Genomic DNA, 23,908 nt, shown 5'->3' on the forward strand with positions numbered 1-23,908 from the left:
CAATCCAATGCAATTTTGGCAGAACCAGTTAAACTTTGCCGTATGGTGTGCAACAACAGGATGTGGTGTATCTCTTTTTGTCCCAGGATTTGAACTAAATAAGTCTGTTTTATCATATCACGTGTACTATCAGATTAGACGTATACTTAAAGAAATTAGTTTCCCATTACCGCAGGATCGAGCATTGAATGCATCAAATAATCCGTACAATAGGTGGGCATTCTAATGTATTTGTCAGGAATTAAATGTTTCTACGAGTAAAGATTGGCGTCTGAGTGGAGTTAACCATGGCCTAGGTATTCCGTACGCTGGTGCACACTCTGTTAAAGAAGTCAGCGATGATTTACTGAAAAGAGGTCGGATTCTTCCGAGCTTTGCTCTCTCAAGTAATGAGTGGAGAGACGATCTTATGAACTTTAAGGGTGGTGTTGCTTTCACCGTCCAAAAGGTTGAGCAACCACCTGGAAACGCTTGGAATGAATTTCTTAATGATAAAACAGAAAATAAATTTACTAACCCAGGAGTTGTAAAAGTTAATGAATCAATAAGAACTTATGTATGGGCAATTCTTGGTGCACAATCGCTAACACAAATGTCCATTATTGGTTCTGGGACGGCGCTCGATGCACAAAAACAGTTTGTTGCAAACGTGGAGGATGCTATTAATTCATCAGTTGACATACCATCTTCTATAAAACGTTATCAAGATGTATTACAGTACGCTCAATCCAAAGTAGACTACGTTTATGCGCCGGAACTATACATGTCTCCAGATAATATGGAACTTAAGATCAGTCAAGTGATCGGTTATAATAATAAAATTGTTATTGCTACCGATCAACAAAAACCAGGTATAAATTCAAATATTAACACCGAATTATTAACGAAAACAAACACAGGCGAAACGGGAATAGTCAAGCCACAGCCACCACATGTTTCACAACCATCTAATAATGCACAACCACAATTGCCACCACATATTGCAGCTAAAAATCAACAACATATCGATGAAAAAACAGCGCTTATAGTAGGTGGAGTTGCGGCTGGTTTACTCATGATTTGGTTAAATAGTTCTTAATGAACTGATTTGGTTAAATAGTCTTTAGCGGATACGTACAACAGACCGGCAATTGCTACGATCAGTGCCCACAAGTTTTGACTAAGCCAAGTGGTGGTCTTAGCTAATGAATTCAAGAGCCAGGAAACTATACTCCCTATTATACCAGGAAGTGCAGACGCGGCTTTCCCAACGAGCTTTCCCAGTACTGAACCTAATGCTTTTAAATGCTTTTTTATCCACTCTTTTAAACCACCCTTATCACTAGGCAGTATGCCACCTCCTGCTCCTGTCAACATACTCAGCATAGCGTTTGGGTACTTACTCAAAAATACAACTAATACTGTTATTTATACCAAGCTTGAACGAGATAAAGTCAGAAAACTGTTAGCTTCAACAAAGCACTGTAAACTCGTATTAAAAACCGATCAACTTGCTGCTTATGCAATTGCTTAGCAAAGATATAGCAACTGCTAAGCAAAATTATAGCATAAATAGCAAAATTTTAGCAAATGGAGCAACTGCTGAGCAAAATTATAGCAAAAAAAATAGCAAAATTATAGCAAAAAGTAGCAAAAATACGATATTGAACATTAGCGGTTATTATGTAATAATGTGGCTTGAAATCCTTATTCTTTCGCAACAGTTTATTATTTCAGGTTGTATTGGATATGCCATATTCCATTATGTTAGACTTAGATATCTCCTTAGGTATTACATTATGGAATATGACAAACTCATCGAAAATATGCTCAAAGAACCAGATCAACATACAGATCAAGATGTAGATAAATCTTTAGATAAACATAGAGAAAGACTCGCAGCTTTGGTAGCCGGTGGAAAATGTTTCCAATATTTGGGGGGAAATTATACCATCGAAAAAATTGATAACATGACCGATGAAGAAATTAAAAAACTGTACACGCGTTACGAGTCTAAATGGGAGCTACCATGACTAAATTAATAGGGTCGGCTATGTTACAACTATACACAGTCGTAGCTAGTACATTTCTTCTTATCCCAGCAGAACATCACATGTATTTATGCGAATCTCTCGAGAAAGACCCATTCATCGAACACGCTATAAGCGTAGTGAGCTGTGAGTTTTATCATAGATACGGAATGTTCTTAGCTCCACTCACCACAGCTTTAATAACGGCTAGGTATTGTCAATTTAAACGTACGTGCCAACTTAATAATAATGGAGACTCAAGTGACACCACAGATTGTGGAGACGTAACAACAAGTGAACGAGGAAATAACCCCGATTGCACGATCACAACAGATTGTGAATGAGGAAATACCAGCAATTGCGAAATCACAAGCCAGAGTTACTAAGAACCCCAGAAAAATCTCCGTTAGCAAGGAAGGCAAAAACTAATGCATAATTCAAATATTGAGCATAGTCGTCCGATTAAAACTTGGACACTAGGAGTTGTTGCTATAACGGCGGTATGGTTGTTTTATAAGACCGGAGAAGAGAAAATGTCACCCCCGATTACACAACCACAAGTTCAATTAGAGGTTAGCCCCCATATAATGCTATAAGAAGCATGACTACTCCAGTTACAGACGGTAAAATGTTGGTAAACGCAACGTTTCATTCAGCAGTGGTCAGCGGCTTGGCCATTGGCTATGCCCATATAGCTAAAATGATTACTAAAGCCACACCACCCAAGCTAGATTTTAATGGTTATGATATCGGTATGATCATTCTTGATATTGGATTAGCAATGGCTACAAAAGATATGCTCATCAAACAAGGGCTTATCCCAGAAGACATAATGTAGTAATTAAACATTTGAATATTTTATATTATTGAATATGGCAACAATTGCGATGATGGTCAGTGGGGCTATTTGTAATGCTCTAGCTTTTTCGGGGAGTAATTATTTATTTTCTACTCTGAGGGAATCAAACGCTAAAGAAGTTGAAGAGGAGCCTAAACGACATAATAAAGCATTAGAACAACTCGAAGCATCTCAGTCACAATGGACCAGGCGCAGAATGGAGAGATTAGATTTTATTCATGAAGAACTGCGTAAACAAGGACATTCAATTCAAATGTTTAAGGATGTTGAATCTGCCATGCACGAATACTTCATCGTTTATGGAAAAAAACTTGACCCAATACAGAGACCAACAATAAGTCAGTTTTATACACCGTCAGAGGAACAAAAAGACCGCGAGATAGCGTTTATAGTGTTTGGGTTATCAGTCATTGCTATTTTTAGCTACACAATAACTACACATAAACCATGACCTAGTTAGGGTGAGTCTTATCAACCATGTCACCCTGACTGCTAATCTATAAATAGTGCTGACAGCTATGACTAACCAGTGGAGATGTGATTTACCTTTTATGTTAGGCTGGGCAGGACTCAGCTGATAACATGCATTTAGACAAATGATACTAGAAGTGTATATTTATCACAATGGCGAGAGGCAAATCAAGATGTAAATTCATACGCATGGGCCAATCACAAATTTGTGGAAAGAGCTGTATGTCGGATTTTTGTGGAATCCATTCCATTAGAAAAGGGCACATTAATTATTCGTGTTCTGTATGTGGGATTGGGGTAAAAGGTAGTTACTGTTCATGTAAGAGTGACGGTGCTGACAAGAAACGGTTTCAAATTATTTATGAGAGGAAAAAGGCTTACCGAAATGAGATAAATAGATTGGGTAGAATTCAAACCAATTAGACATTAGTTCACATGTATTTATAAATCACAATGACTTATGTTGTCAGAGAGCTGAAAGCTTTGGCAAAGCAACGTGGTCTACATGGATATTCTCGCATGAGAAAAGCTGAATTGATCGATTTACTCGGTTTGGAAGACAACAAACCCCAGACTGTAAGAGAACTCAAAGCTCAAGCAAAAAACAGTGGGCTGAGAGGTTATTCTCGAATGAGAAAAGCTGAATTGATCGCTTTACTAGATAATAATCAATCCGATGATGTTGATAAACCCACCGTTGATGAGTTAAAATTTGTACCCACAGCCGGCGTTGGTAAATATCTAAGAGGTTGGAAGATGGATATTAATTCCAACATGGATGTTAATGATGTTAAGCCCATCATATCCAGCAAATTTGACAAGGAGTTAGATGATTTACATAGTATAAAATACCAACTGACGATTAAAATGTCATTGAGTAAAAGTAGCGCAGACGATAGCACTGAATATACTGAACCATATTTCCGTAGCAATCAAGAAGTTATAACCGAATCCGATATTATAAACACATCATTAGATACATCAATTCAGAGGATACAAGAAACTTTAGAACGCTGGACTAATAGAGGTTCGGGTTGGGGTGTGGATAAAATCAATAGTTTATATTTAGATATAGCAAATTATATGCCTTTCAAAGGTGAATCTTATATAGATTTACCCCCGTATTATAAAAAGAAAAAAGCTATAATTAATGTAAAAAATAAATCTGATGACTGTTTAAGAATGATCATAAGATCTGCATTGTTCCCCATAGACAAACATCCGGATAGACCTTCTAGCTATCCCCCAAACGACGGACTCAACCTTGATGGTATAGACGAACCTACACCAATCTCACAAATTGATAAGGTGGAAAAGCAAAATAATTTAGCTATAAATGTTTTCGGACATTCTTCTAAAGGAATTGTTGTACACAGGACTCATATTCCCAGAATCAATTCATTTCTGATCGAAAAAGATGGTAAATATCATTATACATGCATAAAGAGTTTAAGCAGACTATTATACGATCAAACAAAACATGCAGGAAAAGAAACATTTCTGCAAAAGATGCCTACATGGTACAGCAGACAAGATCTATAAGAAGCGCATAAAGCAGACTGCAGACGTGTTGGACAGAATGCTATCTGGATTGATATGCCTAAAGAGGGGAAAAATATATTAAAATTTGAACATTATTGTAATTAAATGCCAGTACCATACGTAATTTACGCCGACTTCGAAGCGCTTATCAAACCTATAGAAAATACTGAGCGCAATACTGATAGTAGTTTTACATACAAAACTCAAGAACATATTCCTTGTGGGTTAGGATATATAGTTGTAAGGTATGATGGGAAAACAAACCCGCCTGTGATTTATAGAGGTCCCGATGCAGCGGGAAAGTTCCTAGAATATCTACAAAATGAAGAGAGAGTAATCAGGGAAAATTTATCGTGTAAGAAACCCATGTGTATGACGAGGGATGACGAGGGCCTATAAGAGGTCAACGAGTTGTCATGTTTGTAATAAACCCCTGAATAGGGATTCCATAAGAGATCATTGCCACGTCACGGGTAATTATCAGGGAGCCTCGCAAAACGAGTGTAACTTGAAACCAAAAATGAATTCTCAAACAATACCCATCCCCGTTGTGTTTCATAACCTTAGAGGATACGATTCTCATCTCATTATGCAAGCTGTCTCAAAGACAGACGGTGGCTTAACGTGCATTCCTAATAATATGGAAAAATATATATCATTCTCGTTGACTAAAACTATACATTATACGGACAAGGATGGGAAAGCTAGAATAAAGCAAAGTAATGGGCTTAGATTCATAGACTCCGTACATTTTCTGTTATCTTCCCTGGACAATTTAGCTTCCGCGAACAATCCCGATGACTATGCGATAACAAATCAATATACCGATCGGTTAACTCGTCATTTGTTGCTGAGAAAAGGTGTATATCCTTACGAATATATGGATGATTGGTCTAGATTCAACAAAATTAAATTACCACCTCTTGAATCATTCTATAGTAACTTAACAGAATCTAAAATAACAGATGCCGATTATGAACACGCTCTGACGGTGTGTGATAAATTAGGTTGTAAGAATTTAGGTGATTATCACGATCTGTACTTAAAAACCGATGTACTGTTACTCGCCGATATATTCGAGATATTTAGAAAGACATGTTTAAAACAATACGGCTTGGACCCGGCATGGTACTATTCCAGTCCTGGACTACCATGGGATGCATTGTTGAAGAAGACCGGTGTAGAACTAAAACTACTCACCGATTACGATATGCACTTGTTTATTGAGAAAGGATTAAGAGGTGGTATATCGATGGTAGCGAAAAGGTATTCTAAGGCTAATAATAAATTAGTGGAAGGATATGATCCGAGTAAACCCGACACGCATATATTATCTCTCGACGCCAACAATTTGTATGGATGGGCTATGAGTCAACCTTTACCCACGGGTGGTTTTGAGAGGGTCGATGATATCAAAGTGAATGATATCCATAATATCAATGTGAATGATGCGAATAAAGGGTACATACTAGAAGTTGACTTGGAATATCCAAATTTGTTACATTAAGACCATAACAGTTATCCGCTAGCTCCTGAAAGATTAATGGTGAATAAAGATTGGATGTCGGAATATCAACACTCCTTGATGGGTAATACTAGGTTAGCTAACGTAGAAAAACGTGATGTTAAATTAGTCAGATCTAATGAGGAAGAAAGACTCAGGAAACTTATAGCCAGTCCGGCTTTTAACAGAAGCAAGATATTCGATAACGACTTAGCCGCGTTGCATATGCAGAAGAGTCATATAAAATTCAACAGACCGGTGTACGTTGGTATGAGTATTCTCGACTTGTCAAAACACTTAATGTATGACTTTTATTACAACGAACTTAAGAAGCAATACGGTGATAGATGCGAGGTGTTATATACCGACACAGATTCTTTGTTGATGGAAATACAAACCAAGGATGTGTATAAAGATATGGCAGAAAAAAAAGATATGTACGACACGAGCGATTACCCCAAAGATAATCCACTGCACAGCGTAGTAAATAAAAAGGTGTTAGGTAAGATGAAGGATGAATGTGCTGGGACTCCTATAGCGGAGTATGTCGGATTAAGACCTAAGATGTATTCTATAAAGAAATCTGATAATGGAGAGATAAGAAAAGCTAAGGGTGTTAAGAAGTATGTGGTAAAAAAGCATATCAAACATGAACAGTATAAAGAATCATTATTCAATGGTAGAACATTCAAACACGAGATGAACTCTTTAAGAAGTTATAATCATAGGATATATGGATTAAGAATGAACAAGACATCATTATCCCCCTTAGATACAAAGAGATGGATTGATAAGGATGGTGTAACTACCTATGCTTATGGTTATTTAGGGCGGTAATACTGTATCGTTGGGAACTATGAGCAACTCTTCTCGTACAAATGCCCTGCCCGGTCCATCTTTAAGATAATAAAGAATAGGTTCTCCTTCTTTCATAACCAATCGACTAATGTTATATATCTTAAGGGACCAAATCGGATTGGTTGCACGACATATGCCTCCTTCGAGTTCAAATAAAATGAATAAAATAGATGACAAACATAAGGTCATATATACAGAGAACACATTTTGATTACCAGATAGTGTAACAACAGGATTAACTTGGGTAATTCAATTCGGATTTGTTATGCTATTTCCGACGACGGATCATGACAGCCTGAAATGAGACTGAAGAAAAGTCTGTGCGTATTATACACGAGAGATACTTTTTTCAGGATTTAATTGCCCATAATTAGGGGTGCATATAAATATGGTATATACGAAATGTAAAGCTTTGGGCGTGTTTGTTGTTGCTAATAAACTGTATTCAACCAGAAAATATTACGAGTGTTCACAATTCTTCAGTTCAACTTCACTGTTGATAGATAATACAAGATAACTAGATAAAAGATGTAAATGAGTGGTATTAAATTATATTAATATGTAATAATATATGAAATGTATTTTAATATCCATCCATGATTAGAAATTATGTCTCACAGTTGAGACTAATGTTATTTATTCATCCTGTATTAGTGTCACTGTAAATTGTTTCATGAGCTGTGAAGTAATTAAAGATTGTGAAAAAATAAAACCAACAAAATTTGTTTTTCATTCATATATCCTTTATTCCACTGTAGTACAATCAGCTGAGAACATTAATTAACACTTGTTAACTTAAACTAAAGACATATAAAATTTAAAAGATACTTAACTTTAAGTGTAACATTAACAGTGAACACTTTAAATTTCATTAATCATACAATAAAACATTTGACTCTCAAAAAATATTTTTGACTCCCAAAAATTCATAGGCTGAGTCAAGGTGACTCTCAGATATTGGAGTCTAGGGGGAACCCTCCCTAACCCTATCCTAGCTATTTAACTACTGACACACTAGACAGGTCGGGGGTATTAGTGAGCCACGCTCACTTTTGCACTTGTTTAAACCTTATTTGGTCTTTTGTGGTTTACCATTGCGTCTGCCCTAGGTTTTTCAAAAGCCTTCTTTTTAAATGAGAACAGCTTTATTCTTTACTTAACCTGCATTACTCCTTAATGCATATTACTGCTTGTTCTTGACAGAGAAGGTCCGTGCTTGAAGAAGTTGCTCCAACTAGCTGAGAGGCCAACCCATCACGCAGCTCCCACGTGACCAAAGGAAGTGACGTCACGGATCCTCACATTACTCTTGTCCCTTGATGAGTGAAGACCTGTTTTTTGCTGTAGTATAAACTGATTCAAACCCTCCTGTGTTTGCTCTTTGAGTTAATGTTTGTTTTTGTTTGTATTTTGTACATTCTATGTTTGATAAACATGTGCATAAGGTTATTAGACAGTGACTGGCGTTTTCTCAAAAAAAACCCATAATGCCAGGTGTCTTGTTGTTCCAAGTAGCCATCTTGAATATTTTACGTGGCCAGCAGTTAATGTACGGGTTTGCATTCTATATTCTTTTTGCTTGGTACCCCACGATTGGCGTATCCTCGCAAGTATTGTTTGTTTTGTTGTATGTTGTCTTACGTTTGTCGTAATATTTGTTTCATAAAACCAAACAGTGGGATAAACAAATTATAGCCTACATAATCGGGCGGGGACGCATTGTGATTTTACACTGCTTCATTGCAGATATCATGCCCTCCTGCTCAAAGTGCCACCTCCAACAAAAAGTGAAACAGATGCGCTCTCACATGGGTGCCGCTCTGATCGAGCTCACTACCACTAGATGCCTTGGGTACCTTGCCTTGTCGAATTGGGACCCAGAGTTCAAGAGAGACCTTTTGCGTCAACCTTGGTCCAACTCTGACCTCTTTAATGGACAGATATCCAAGACATACTCCCGGGTCTCAGCCTTCGCCCATTATGAGACCACTCTCAAGGCCCTGGCCAGGGTGTCACAGCCAGCCTTTGCTAAAGCGTCACAGTCTGGCTCCTACCAGCCACGAGGCAACACCCTCCATACTCAGGGGCTGGGCTTCCACCTCAACTTCTCGGGGCAGAGGCAAGGGGAAAGGAAATCGTATACCAGTCCTGCCGCGGCCACCCCAAGGGAGGTAACACCGACCGCAGGGACCTCAAGTGAATCTTCAGACAGGCACGACTGGGACCTCACACCCCCTGCCGTCCAAGTTGTCAACCCCCCAGTAGGTGGGAGAATGAGTCACCAACATCATCCGACATGGGTACAAGCTGACGCTTATAGAAGATCCGCCACTCAAGTCGTCCCCCATAGTGGACACATACCCCCCCACCCAACAGCAGCAACTGAGCAGGAAAAACACGGCACTGCTAGACAATAAAGCCATAGAGGTTGTACACGCCCCAGCCATAACACCAGGCTTCTATTCACCTGTCCTCCTGGTCCCCAAGAAGGACTCGGACAAACTCAGGATGCTCCACAACCTCGCCACTTTCAACAAACGCTACATGGCGCGTCCACCTTATTTAAGGATGACCACACTCAAGCTACTGCGATCCCGGATCCAGGCACAGGAGGCGCTCATCAGCCTGGATATCGAGGACGCCTACCTACATGTCCCTTTACATCCCGATGACCGGAAATTCCTCTGCTTCATCTTCATGGGAGTCCATTATCAATGGGCGGTCCTCCCATTTGGAATTTATTCAGCCCCGTGGCTATTCACACGGCTTACCAAGCCGACAGCCTCGTACCTCCATTCCGGGACATTCAGTTCGAGGCGTACATAGACGACTGCCTACTGAACCATCGGGACACTATCACTCTACTCCGCCACAGGGACTTCACCTTCCGGCTCCTACACCAGCTGGGTTGGAAGATCAACCTCAGGAAGTCAGAGTTGACACCCTCCAATCGCCTTCAGTTCATTGGGGGCCTCTTCCAGATGGACCTCGATCTCATCTCTGTACCCAGAGCCCCGTGGGAGCGCATGCAGGCGCACCTGACTCCAGCTCTCAACCTACCACACACTCTGCGCCAATGGCAAGTACTCCTGGGCCTCTTAACCTCAGCGTCGGACTTGACCTACAGAGGAAGGCTCCAACTGCGCCCAGTTCAGAAGTTCCTGGCTCCCTACATCAGACGCCAGGACCCATCCATATCCATCTCAAGCAGCATCTCCGGTGGTGGACGGTGGAATCTAATTTCTTAGGCGGTGTCTCCTTGACAGGGCTTACGACCTCTCTGCACCTATTTGTAGACGCGTACATAGACCTATTCACCACCAGCCAGAACTATTCACCACCAGCCAGAACTACCAGATCCCGACCTACATCTCTCCGGTCCCGGATCCACTGGCTTGGGCAGTCCACACTTTAAGCGTCCCCTGGGAAGGACTAAAAGCGTACACTTTTTCACCACCTGTACTCCTTCCCAAAGTCGTCCAGAAGATCAGATCAACATGGAACCTTGAGCTGACTTTGCACCCTGGTGGCCAGCAAGGGCTTGGTTCATTGACCTCAGAGAGCTGTCCGATGCCAACCCACTGCCACTCCCAGATTGGCCAAATCTGCTGATCCACCCTCACAGTAGACAGCCACACCCAGGACCAGACAGGTCATGTCTTCACGTCTGGTCCATTTACAGAGAGCACTGAGCGCCAAAGGCTACTTGGTCAGAATGGCTAGGGCCATCACGATGGCACAAATCGCCCAACCACCAGGAGCCTCTATGATGACAAATGGCAATCCTTCGAGAGCTTTTGCAAGGACAAGCAACAAGACCCCACATCTGGATTGCCTCAATTCCTGGCTGAGTTCATGCTCCATCTGCATAATTAGGGTAAGTTCAAGGGCAGTACCATCATGTTGTGGCGCACAACTCCATCCATGACGAAAATCCTGGAACTCCATGCTCTGCTCTGCTCATTCAGGCTGGAAGACTAAAAGGCGAAGTTCCGTCCCCCAGCTTGGGACTTGAACGTCATTCTCACCTCGCTGAGAGACGCGCCTTTCGAGCCACTCGAAACGTCGTTATTCTACAATCTGACGAAAAAGACGGTCTTCCTACTGGTGCTCGCCACAGCAGCCCATGTCAGTGAGCTACAGGCCCAGGATGTCACATAGGTCCACTTTGAGGAGGGAGCACACGGAGCCGTGCATCTGGGCCTGTGCTGGGACTTCATTGCAAAGAATCAGCTCCCAGGCCAGCCCGATAGATCGTTCCTCATCACTCCCCTTTCATCGATTGTGGGCGAGGAAGATGAACTAGAGCTCTGTCTATGTCCGGTAAGAGCGCTTCGTTGCTACATCCGACGATCCAAGGAACACCATAGTCAACGACGACGCCTCTTCACACCGGTATCTGCGACCTCGCGAGCGGAAGTCAGCTGCAACATGATCGCCCTCTGGCTACGAGCCACCATCCTCCAAGCCTACGAGGCCGTGGTATTGGACCCCCCACGCTCCAAAAACCCTCATGAGATACGGGCAGTCATCTCCACCATGGCGCTACACAGCAACTGCTCTCTACGAGCCATCATGGAGGGATGTTTCTGGCAACACGGTCTTCACCACTCACTACCTGCGAGACGTCGCATTGGAGGATGTGCAAGGCACGCACAGCTTTGGTCCGTAAGTAGTGGCCCAGCAGGTCACCACTACTACACGTCATTGACCACGCCTCCAAGTCCCTCAACCTCCCCTGGCGTAAGCCCTGGATTAGAAGGTTGCCTCATTTGCATATGGCTCGATGCTCCAGTCTCGACCTAACCGAGCGTTATTGTCAGGCTGTACAGTACCAGGCCACAACGCATACCTTATCCTCCCGTACATGGAGTGGTCACCTCATGCCGACCACACAGCCGAGAGCTGAGGGAATTGGAGGTTCCCATACATGGAGTGGTCACCCAAAGCCGACCACACAGCCAAGGATTGGCTAGGGAACAGAGTCTGGAAATAAAGATGAAAGTCCACATCTGAGGGTGTGCCCTCCCCCGGTTGCGTCCGATAAAGATGCATTAAGGAGTAATTCAGGATAAGTAAAAAAATCTAGTAAAATCCTAGATATTTTTGATATTTGTATACTTATCCTGCATTACTGTGTCTAAAGGGACCCAACCATCGCAGATCTACCTCCCCATGATGCCTTCCGATGTTTCAGACTCCAGAGTAATGTGAGGATCTGTGACGTCACTTCCTTTGGTCACGTGGGAGCTGCGTGATGGGTTGGTCTCTCAGCTTCTTCAAGCAAAGACCTTCACACAGCCCTTTTCTCTGTCAAGGACAAGCAGTAATATGCATTAAGGAGTAATGCAGGATAAATGTACAAAAAAATATAAAAAATATCTATGATTTTACTAGTTTGCTTTACATGAAAAAATGGTGGCAGGCAAATGACCACCTTGCCTAGAATTTGCTCAGATCTGTGAGGTATCACCATTACTTTTCTTATGATCAATTTGGTGACACTTGACCTCGCCATATGCAGTCATATGTATGTCTGGTCATATGATGCCACTTCCACTTCAGGAAAACTCCATGTACAGTGGGCTGCTTGAAAAACTACTTTCTTTTGTTGAAATATGTTCTTTGTTAGTGATAGTTTATGTTTTTTCCCGGATCATATCCGGATTTTGAATATAGGCAGGGTTAAAGGCCGGGCAAGCCAGAGTGGGCAGGTATGTCAGCTGAGGTTGACAGTGGCACTGTGGTGCATCCCAAAGTTCACAGTATTTGTGGCAATAGAGGCCAACAATGGAGGAGTGGAGTGATAAACTCCCATTTTGTTAACCTTACAACAATACTCTTCTTAAGTATTTTATTGCAGAAACAATGTTTTGTGTTTAATTGCTTTTTTCGAGACTTTTAAGGGTAGGGCGGTCGGGTAGCCTGGTGGTTAAAGCGTTCGCTCGTCACGCCGAAGACCTGGCTTCGATGGGTACAATGTGTGAAGCTAATTTCTGGTGTCCCCCGCCGTGATATTGTTTGAATATAACTAAAAGCAGCGTAAAACCATACTCACTCACTCACTTTTAAGGGCATTTAGATTTACCAGTGTTATACTTTATCTGATATTTCCAAAATGACGTACTGAATTAGGAGTTTTTCATTTGTTTTTCTTTTATTAACCATTTTTATTGAATTTATTCTCCTGCATCTTCTGTATTTTCTCTCTAATGAGTGCTGCCATCTCGCTGATGAGATGCATTTCCCATAATTGCTGTGCATGGTTTATATGCTCTGAGGGAGATAGTACCAAGGTCAAACTATACTGAACAACAAAAGTTCCTGTGATATTGAATAAGATTTAATGCAAAGTTATGTTTTTTACCAAATCAGAAACAATTTCGGTTTGCAACAGATAAAAGACTTCTGTAAGTGTTCAAATGGTTTAATTTGCCAGACTGACTTCAGAAAATGTGTGATTTCTTAAAAAAACATCAACATGCCAAAATGTCAATTTACAAATCAATAGTGTGTGTGTCCACCTCTGGTTGCGATGCAAGCAACACATCTTCCTCTCATGGAAAGGACCAGGTGTCTCACAAAGTCCTGTGGAATATCTGTCCATATCTGCTGGAGCATGTTTTGAAGTTCCTGGAGTGTCTGTGGAACACGTGTTTGACGTCGAAGGCGCCGATCCATCTCATCCTACATGTGCTCGATTGGTGAGAGATCAGGTGAGCGAGCCGGCCAGGGGATGACATTCACGTTGTTTTGTTGAAGAAAATCCTGAACAAGTCGAGCAATATGTGGCCGGCCGTCGTCATGTTGAAAGGTAATGCCTGGGCCATGACGACGTAAAAACGGTAGAAGAACAGGGCCAATGATCTCGTTGTGGTAGCACTGTCCATTGAGATTTCCCTCTACCACCATCAAACAGGTCCTCTGTCTTGCTGTAATCCCACCCCATACCATAACGCTGCCACCCCGAACCGATCTTCTTCCATGACACAATGATTGATGTGACGTTCACCGACGTCAGCACACTCGAATCCTTCCATCGCTGTGACTGAGGTAAAAATGAGACTCGTCAGTGAATAGAACTTATCCCCACTGTATGGCCGTCCAGCATAGACGCCTGGCGGGTCTTCTGGCGACAATCCCTGCACATCTGAGGCGACGACGTACGGTTTGTGAAGATATTCGTCAAAGGCCAGGGATGCTTCTTGCAGTCACTGTTGCTGGCTGGAATCAATTTCGTAGGTGTGTTGTTCGAATCCAGTTGTCTTGTCGATTATTGGTTACGCGTGGCCTGCCACTCAGAGGATGGTCTAAATTGTCTTGCAACATCATGTTGACTCGATACTGCTTCAAGCATACCAATGTTTTTCTGAGTGCTTGTTGTCAACACGATGGTAAACAATGCACATGTTTTTATACAATGCACATGTTTTTATACAATGCACATGTTTTTATACCCATTCTTGGTTAGTGAAATGCATGGGGCTTGCATAAAAGTCAACTATTGCATGGAATGCATGCTTTTCTGTAGCAGTTGCGTTTTTGTGACTTGATTCCATACATGTACTACAATATTGGTAACCAAACTTTACTTGTTTGAAAAATACACTAAAATATTGGTGTCACAGAAACTTTTGTTGTTGAGTATAGTATGGTGAGTACAAAGTTCATCTTTGGTAAGAGCTGTGTTCCTGTTTTAGGCTATGGCTATTCAAGCTCTACCCCAGAATGCAACTGAGTCCTGGTCTAACTTAGCAACTCTCACCGATGACATCTGGTACCATGTTGGAGACAGATCCACAGATGTAAGAGCCATCCTTTGTTTCTTACTCTCACTGATTCCTCAGTTTCCCATGCTTTTTGTGAAAGGTAACTGACAAATATAATGGATGGCCCAGCAGGCCCTGTGTCAGGACTGTGGTAGAGTAAGTACACCTTGTGTCAGGACTGTGGTGGAGTAAGTAGGTGAGCTGAGGTGAGGTGAGGTGAGGTGAAATTGGGTTTAACGTTGCATCCAAGATTATTGCACTTATATAGCGATGTGCATGCACGTGTGTGTGTCTGGCTGCTTGTACTAGTCCGGACTAATGCCGATTTATAGTGCTAGCTCACTGAGATACCATGCCGTAGTTTAACATGAATGCCCCACGCAGACACAGTATACTGACTCCCAAGTCGACCAGTAGCCCCTTTATTCTGAGCGCCAGACAGGGTAACAACAAGTACCATCTTTTGACGTCTTTTGGCATGACGCGGCCGGGATCGAACCCCGGACCTTCCGCTGTCCAGGCAGATGCTCTACCACTAGACCACGCAGTCAGTCTGGAGTAAGTAGGCCTTGTGGTAGAGTAAGTAGTGCTTGTGTCAGGCCCGGTGTCAGAACTGTGGTAGAGTAAGTAGGACTTGTGTTAGGACTGTAGTAGAGTAAGTAGGCTCTGTGTCAGGCCTGTGGTAGAGTAAGTAGGACGTGTGTCAGGCCCGGTATCAGAACTGTGGTAGAGTAAGTAGGACTTGTGTTAGGACTGTGGTGGAGTAAGTAGGCCTTGCGTCAGGAATGTGGTGGAGTAAGTAGGCTCTGTGTCAGGCCTGTGGTAGAGTAAGTAGGACTTGTGTTAGGACTGTGGTGGAGTAAGTAGGCCTTGCGTCAGGACTGTGGTAGAGTAAGTAGGACTTGTGTCAGGACTGTGGTGGAGTAAGTAGGACTTGTGTCAGGCCTGGTGTCAGAACTGTGGTAGAGTAAGTAGGACTTGTGTTAGGACTGTGGTGGAGTAAGTAGGCCTTGCGTCAGGAATGTGGTGGAGTAAGTAGGCTCTGTGTCAGGCCTGTGGTAGAGTAAGTAGGACTTGTGTTAGGACTGTGGTGGAGTAAGTAGGCCTTGCGTCAGGACTGTGGTAGAGTAAGTAGGACTTGTGTCAGGACTGTGGTGGAGTAAGTAGGACTTGTGTCAGGCCTGGTGTCAGAACTGTGGTAGAGTAAGTAGGACTTGTGTTAGGACTGTGGTGGAGTAAGTAGGCCTTGTATCAGGACTGTGGTAGAGTAAGTAGGCCTTGTGTTAGGACTGATGGAGTAAGTAAGTCTTGTATTAGGACTGTGGTAGAGTAAGTGGGCCTTGTGTCAAAACTGTGGTTGAGTAAGTAGGCATTGTGTCAGAACTGTGGTGGAGTAAGTAGGCCTTGTGTCAGAACTGTGGTGGAGTAAGTAGGCCTTGTGTCAGAACTGTGGTAGAGTAAGTAGTCCTTGTGTCAGGACTGTGGTAGAGTAAGTAGGCCTTGTGTCAGGCCTGGTGTCAGAACTGTGGTAGAGTAAGTAGGACTTGTGTTAGGACTGTGGTGGAGTAAGTAGGCCTTGTATCAGGACTGTGGTGGAGTAAGTAGGCCTTGTGTTAGGACTGATGGAGTAAGTAAGTCTTGTATAAGGACTGTGGTAGAGTAAGTGGGCCTTGTGTCAAAACTGTGGTTGAGTAAGTAGGCATTGTGTCAGAACTGTGGTGGAGTAAGTAGGCCTTGTGTCAGAACTGTGGTGGAGTAAGTAGGCCTTGTGTCAGGGCTGTGGTGGAGTAAGTAGGCCTTGTGTCTGAACTGTGGTAGAGTAAGTAGGACTTATGTCAGGCCCGGTGTCAGAACTGTGGTAGAGTAAGTAGGACTTGTGTTAGGACTGTGGTGGAGTAAGTAGGACGTGTGTCAGGCCTGGTGTCAGAACTGTGGTAGAGTAAGTAGGCCTTGTGTCAGAACTGTGGTGGAGTAAGTAGGCCTTGTGTCAGAACTGTGGTAGAGTAAGTAGTCCTTGTGTCAGGACTGTGGTAGAGTAAGTAGGCCTTGTGTTAGGACTGTGGTAGAGTATGTAGGCCTTGTGTCAGGACTGTGGTTGAGTAAGTAGTCCTTGTGTTAGGACTGTGGTGGAGTAAGTGGGCCTTGTGTCAGAACTGTGGTAGAGTAAGTAGGCCTTGTGTCAGGACTGTGGTGGAGTAAGTAGGCCTTGTGTCAGGACTGTGGTGGAGTAAGTAGGCCTTGTGTTAGGAGTACGGTAGAGTAAGTAGGCCTTGTATCAGGACTGTGGTAGAGTAAGTAGGCCTTGTGTCAGGGCTGTGGTAGAGTAAGTCTGACACTATAGCTCAACTGACACCACGTCTCCCTCTCTGACACTATAGTCCAACTGAAATGTCTCACTCTCTCTCACTATAGTTCAACTGGTACACAAAGCGGGCATCCCTGGCAGTAGTGTACAAGGCCACAGAGATCTTCATGATCCAAGATCGATCTGAGGACTTCACAGACACCTGGGTCTTCCTAGACAGACGTCTCGATAACATCGCAGTCTTCAGCAAATCAGTAAAAAGTGTGAGTTATTGGTGATTGATTTTTACTGAACAAGAGGGCATGGCTAAAAGTATGAAATGGTTTGAAGGTGCTGCATGTAGTGGTGGAGTGAAGTGGTGCATGTAGAGGTGGAGTGAAGGTGCTGCATGTAGTGGTGGAGTGAAGTGGTGCATGTAGAGGTGGAGTGAAGGTGCTGCATGTAGAGGTGGAGTGAAGGTGCTGCATGTAGACGTGGAGTGAAGTGGTGCATGTAGTGGTGGAGTGAAGTGGTGCATGTAGAGGTAGAGTGAAGGTGCTGCATGTAGACGTGGAGTGAAGGTGCTGCATGTAGTGGTGGAGTGAAGTGGTGCATGTAGACGTGGAGTGAAGGTGCTGCATGTAGTGGTAGAGTGAAGGTGCTGCATGTAGACGTGGAGTGAAGGTGCTGCATGTAGTGGTTGAGTGAAGTGGTGCATGTAGACGTGGAGTGAAGGTGCTGCATGTAGTGGTAGAGTGAAGGTGCTGCATGTAGACGTGGAGTGAAGGTGCTGCATGTAGTGGTGGAGTGAAGTGGTGCATGTAGTGGTGGAGTGAAGGTGCTGCATGTAGTGGTAGAGTGAAGGTGCTGCATGTAGACGTGGAGTGAAGGTGCTGCATGTAGTGGTGGAGTGAAGTGGTGCATGTAGTGGTGGAGTGAAGTGGTGCATGTAGTGGTGGAGTGAAGTGGTGCATGTAGTGGTGGAGTGAAGTGGTGCATGTAGTGGTGGAGTGAAGGTGCTGCATGTAGTGGTAGAGTGAAGGTGCTGCATGTAGTGGTAGAGTGAAGGTGCTGCATGTAGTGGTAGAGTGAAGTGGTGCATGTAGAGGTAGAGTGAAGGTGCTGCATGTAGTGGTAGAGTGAAGTGGTGCATGTAGTGGTGGAGTGAAGGTGCTGCATGTAGTGGTGGAGTGAAGTGGTGCATGTAGTGGTGGAGTGAAGTGGTGCATGTAGTGGTGGAGTGAAGTGGTGCATGTAGAGGTAGAGTGAAGGTGCTGCATGTAGTGGTAGAGTGAAGTGGTGCATGTAGTGGTAGAGTGAAGGTGCTGCATGTAGTGGTGGAGTGAAGTGGTGCATGTAGTGGTGGAGTGAAGGTGCTGCATGTAGTGGTGGAGTGAAGTGGTGCATGTAGAGGTAGAGTGAAGGTGCTGCATGTAGTGGTAGAGTGAAGGTGCTGCATGTAGTGGTGGAGTGAAGGTGCTGCATGTAGTGGTGGAGTGAAGTGGTGCATGTAGTGGTGGAGTGAAGTGTTGCATGTAGACGTGGAGTGAAGGTGCTGCATGCAGTGGTAGAGTGAAGTGGTGCATGTAGTGGTAGAGTGAAGTGGTGCATGTAATGGTGGAGTGAAGTGGTGCATGTAGAGGTAGAGTGAAGGTGCTGCATGTAGTGGTAGAGTGAAGTGGTGCATGTAGTGGTAGAGTGAAGGTGCTGCATGTAGTGGTGGAGTGAAGTGGTGCATGTAGAGGTAGAGTGAAGGTGCTGCATGTAGTGGTAGAGTGAAGTGGTGCATGTAGTGGTAGAGTGAAGGTGCTGCATGTAGTGGTGGAGTGAAGTGGTGCATGTAGAGGTAGAGTGAAGGTGCTGCATGTAGTGGTAGAGTGAAGTGGTGCATGTAGAGGTAGAGTGAAGGTGCTGCATGTAGTGGTAGAGTGAAGGTGCTGCATGTAGACGTGGAGTGAAGGTGCTGCATGTAGTGGTAGAGTGAAGGTGCTGCATGTAGACGTGGAGTGAAGTGGTGCATGTAGAGGTGTAGTAAAGGTGCTGCATGTAGTGGTGGAGTGAAGTGGTGCATGTAGAGGTAGAGTGAAGGTGCTGCATGTAGTGGTAGAGTGAAGGTGCTGCATGTAGACGTGGAGTGAAGGTGCTGCATGTAGACGTGGAGTGAAGGTGCTGCATGTAGACGTGGAGTGAAGTGGTGCATGTAGAGGTGTAGTAAAGGTGCTGCATGTAGAGGTGGAGTGAAGGTGCTGCATGTAGAGGTAGAGTGAAGGTGCTGCATGTAGACGTGGAGTGAAGGTGCTGCATGTAGACGTGGAGTGAAGTGGTGCATGTAGAGGTGTAGTAAAGGTGCTGCATGTAGTGGTGGAGTGAAGTGGTGCATGTAGAGGTAGAGTGAAGGTGCTGCATGTAGAGGTGGAGTGAAGGTGCTGCATGTAGTGGTGTAGTAAAGGTGCTGCATGTAGTGTTGGAGTGAAGTGGTGCATGTAGAGGTAGAGTAAAGGTGCTGCATGTAGACGTGGAGTGAAGGTGCTGCATGTAGAGGTGGAGTGAAGGTGCTGCATATAGAGGTGGAGTGAAGGTGCTGCATGTAGAGGTGGAGTGCAGTTAGTGTATGTGCTGCATGTAGAGGCGTAGTGCAGTTAGTGAAGTGGTGCATGTAGAGGTGGAGTGCACTTAATGAAGGTGCTTTATGTAGAGGTGTAGTGCAGTTAGTGAAGTGGTGCTTGTAGAGGCGTAGTGAAGGTGTTGCATGTAGAGGTTGAGTAAAGTTGCTGCATGTAGAGGTAGAGTGCAGTTAGTGCAGGTGCTGCATGTAGAGGCGTAATGAAGGTGCTGCATGTAGAGGTAGAGTGCAGTTAGTGCAGGTGCTGCATGTAGAGGTGTAGTGAAGGTGCTGCATGTAGAGGTTGAGTGCAGTTAGTGAAGGTGCTGCATGTAGAGGTGGAGTGCACTTAATGAAGGTGCTTCATGTAGAGGTGTATTTCAGTTAGTGAAGGTGTTGCATGTAGAGACATGGTGAAGGTGTTGCATGTAGAGGTGGAGTGCAGTTATTGAAGGTGTTGCATGTAGAGGCGTAGTGAAGGTGTTGCATGTAGAGGTGGAGTGCAGTTAGTGAAGGTGCTTCATGTAGAGGTGGAGTGCAGTTAGTGAAGTGGTGCATGTAGAGGTGGAGTGCGCTTAATGAAGGTGCTTCATGTAGAGGTGTAGTGCAGTTAGTGAAGTGGTGCATGTAGAGGCGTAGTGCAGTAAGTGAAGTGGTGCATGTAGAGGTGGAGTGCAGTTAGTGTAGGTGCTGCATGTAGAGGCGTAGTGCAGTTAGTGAAGTGCTGCATGTAGAGGTGGAGTGCAGTTAGTGAAGGTGCTTCATGTAGAGGCGTAGTGCAGTTAATGAAGTGGTGCATGTAGAGGTGGAGTGCGCTTAATGAAGGTGCTTCATGTAGAGGTGTAGTGCAGTTAGTGAAGTGGTGCATGTAGAGGCGTAGTGAAGGTGTTGCATGTAGAGGTGGAGTGCAGTTAGTGTAGGTGCTGCATGTAGAGGCGTAGTGCAGTTAGTGCAGTGGTGCATGTAGAGGCGTAGTGAAGGTGTTGCATGTAGAGGTGGAGTGCAGTTAGTGTAGGTGCTGTATGTAGAGGCGTAGTGCAGTTAGTGCAGTGGTGCATGTAGAGGTGGAGTGCACTTAATGAAGGTGCTTCATGTAGAGGTGTAGTGCAGTTAGTGAAGTGATGCATGTAAAGGTGTAGTGAAGGTGCTGCAAGTGAAGTACACTGTTGTGCAGTTAGTGATGTGGTTAGCATGTAGAGGTGTAATGGCACCATGTCTCCTTATCAGGGTGTAATAGATACATTTCTTCTGTTATGTTACAGATGGAACAACTCAGCTCAGTGATGTCTGAAGGCTTCCTCGGGATGTTTATTGTGGTAAGCATGTTTCTCATGCATTCATATTCATACACAACAAACATCATTTTTACCTTTGTCATTGACATTCCTACTACTACCTACCACTAACAAAATTAGTACTTTGCAAGTGAGTCCATGGCATTTGATTGATGAACCAAGCAATTTGTTTTGTGTTTATTTTTCCATAAACTTTATAATACTTAGGCCTGTCCTCTAGCGGACTACAGTTTTCTGATTGGCAGATAATACAGTGGGTGGGCTTGAGTTGTATTGTTCCCCTTAAAGTTGTCACTGATTTTGTATCGTTGTCTACAGCTATTCCATGTTATTAATTAAATAAGCACTCTGTGAGGTTATTATTGTTGGGGGCAATGGGGGAATAGCATGGTGGATAAAGCGGCAAAGACCTTGGTCGCTTCCCCACATGGGGATTTTTTAGTCAACTTCAGGTCTATAGTTAACATCCTCCACACATACTAGAAGCACAGTATCGCACATGTGATTGAACATTGTGGAACACAGCAATCATTTTTTATTTATTTTTTCCTTTTATTTTTAGCTCCCCTGACTGAAAGTCAAGTGGGCTATGTTGTGGCCTGTTTGTTCGGCCTCAACTGTGTGCTATTGTTTCTCCTCAGAAACCAAGGGTACCAATGAACCATAATTCTTCCCTGAAATGATGGCACCCCATTTAGTTGAAGAGGTTTAAATCAAATCTTGGTTATGACTGACAATGCAGCCATATTGAGAATGTACTTTGGCATGGTTATGATGACATCATATTTTGTTCAATTTGTTTTTTACAGTGACTTTTGTGAATCAAATTTTAAAATTCTGTGGCAGAATTGTGTCTCATAAGTGCACCTGAAACCCGGTTCTCCCTGATTATGTGTCTAGGTTTGTCAGCACCATATTCGTGCTTGTGGGTTTCACCAAAGTGGTAATGTCCAAGAGCTACATCACCTAAGGCTTTCCTCCCACATTAAGCTGACACGTCTTGATATAACTGGAATGCTGTCAAAGTGGCTCAAATCACTCAAATAACGAGTCAGTGTTTCATATTTGTTAACATTTGCATTATGAAAATATTTTGAATAGCAGTGCTGACAGCAATATTTTTAAGTTGCTGTCTGTTGACTTTTTAGACTGTTGATTATAGTCCCGGGTGAGCTACAGTACCAAGGCACTATTTTTCATGGAATTTGAATCTGACCAAACAACTTAGACAAACCACAGTCTCAGAAGCTATCAGTAATAATACAGTGTGAAAACGAATGAGGACCCTGATTGATATTGAGTATTAGTTGTTTGCTATGTTGTGGCTATGTTGCAGGGTAGGAACATACTGGGCTTGAACTCCAGACACAGGTAATGCCCTCAGCAGAGGAACAGGGCATATGGACTAGCACCAGCCATCTTGGATATATAGATTAATCCATAAACCTACATACAGGTTCTGGAATCAAATGAATAATATCTTCTGTTCCGTCTCATCACAAGATGTCTGAATACCTGCAAGTTGTCTTCATAGTTGTTAATGGTCTGTTGTGAAAAAGATTAGTTTTGTAGTGAAGAGCAACCATGTTTGGTGTACAGGATTTAAAGTGTTTGAATATAATGATGTATATGTAGTCAGAATTAGTTAATAAACAAATCAGGTATGTTTGACATATTTTGTTATGTAGAAGAATGTGGAATCAACTTAGGAAGTGTGACTCTGCTAGTGCCGTCAAGGCATTACAAAACCAACAGTATATCTGCTTATTTCGCAGCTCAGCAGCTGAGCTATTTGTAATGGCCTGGCATCCAATGGCTGTGAGTGAGTAAGTGAGTTGGATTTATCGCCGCTTTTAACAGTATTCCTGTTATATCACGGCGTGTCAGCTTAATGTGGGAGGAAAGTTTATGTTTACCTCTTCGGTGAAACTCACGAGCACGGGTATGATGCTGACAAACCTAGAAACAGAATTGGGGCGAACCAGGATTCCAACCCACAATCAAAAGTTTCTGGCGTGCACAAGGGACGCAACTCTGCACAGCGAATCACGACGACTGGGCCACCCGTGCCCCCTGTGTGTTTTGTGAGTATATACAACTAAACATTTGGTTGAGAATGTGTTCAACTAGACCAGTCGTTGAGAGACTGTACTGTACAACTTGACCACTGGTTAAGAGTGTGTACAACTACACTAGTATTTGAGAGAGTGTACAACTAGACCAGTGCTTGAGTGTGTGTACAACTTGACCAGTGTTTGAGAGTGTGTCACTAGAACTGTGGTTGAGAGTGTGAACAACTAGACCAGTGGTTGACAGTGTGTACAACTAGACCAGTGGTTGAGAGAGTGTGTGCAACTAGACCAGTGGTTGAGAGTGTGTGTACAACTTGACCTGCGGTTGAGCGTGTGTGCAACTAGACCAGTGGTTGAGAGAGTGTGTGCAACTTGACCTGCGGTTGAGCGTGTGTGCAACTAGACCAGTCGTTGAGAGGGTGTACAATTAGACCAGCGGTTGAGAGTGTGAAACAACTAGACCAGTGGTTGAGAGTGTGTGTACAACTTGACCTGCGGTTGAGCGTGTGTGCAACTAGACCAGTGGTTGAGAGAGTGTGTGCAACTAGACCAGTGGTTGAGAGAATATACAACTGGAGCAGTGGTTGAGAGAGTGTACAACTAGACCAGCGGTAGAGAGTGTACAACTAGACCAGTTGTTGTT

At 43.5% G+C, this 23,908-nt stretch overlaps 1 protein-coding gene across 3 annotated transcripts in view; it reads left to right on the plus strand.

The window, feature by feature from the left end:
- Window positions 1–22,861, plus strand: part of LOC124113324 (ubiquinone biosynthesis protein COQ9, mitochondrial-like) — a 70,725-nt gene extending 47,864 nt beyond the window's left edge. For 2 of the 3 annotated variants that reach the window (XM_048398846.1, XM_046473608.2), the window contains exons 6-9: window positions 14,944–15,048; window positions 17,425–17,580; window positions 21,161–21,214; window positions 22,535–22,861. In XM_048398846.1, coding sequence (XP_048254803.1) covers window positions 14,944–15,048; window positions 17,425–17,580; window positions 21,161–21,214; window positions 22,535–22,630 — 411 coding nt within the window. In that variant the 3' untranslated portion in view covers window positions 22,631–22,861. Of the gene's footprint in view, window positions 1–14,943; window positions 15,049–17,424; window positions 17,581–21,160; window positions 21,215–22,529 lie in introns of all 3 variants that reach the window. The other variant, XM_048398845.1, reaches the window with a different exon arrangement.
- The last annotated feature ends 1,047 nt before the right edge of the window (window positions 22,862–23,908 follow it).

This window comes from Haliotis rufescens, unplaced genomic scaffold, assembly GCF_023055435.1.
Source record: "Haliotis rufescens isolate VD_foot unplaced genomic scaffold, xgHalRufe1.0.p SCAF_19, whole genome shotgun sequence".
Classification (NCBI taxonomy): domain Eukaryota; kingdom Metazoa; phylum Mollusca; class Gastropoda; order Lepetellida; family Haliotidae; genus Haliotis; species Haliotis rufescens.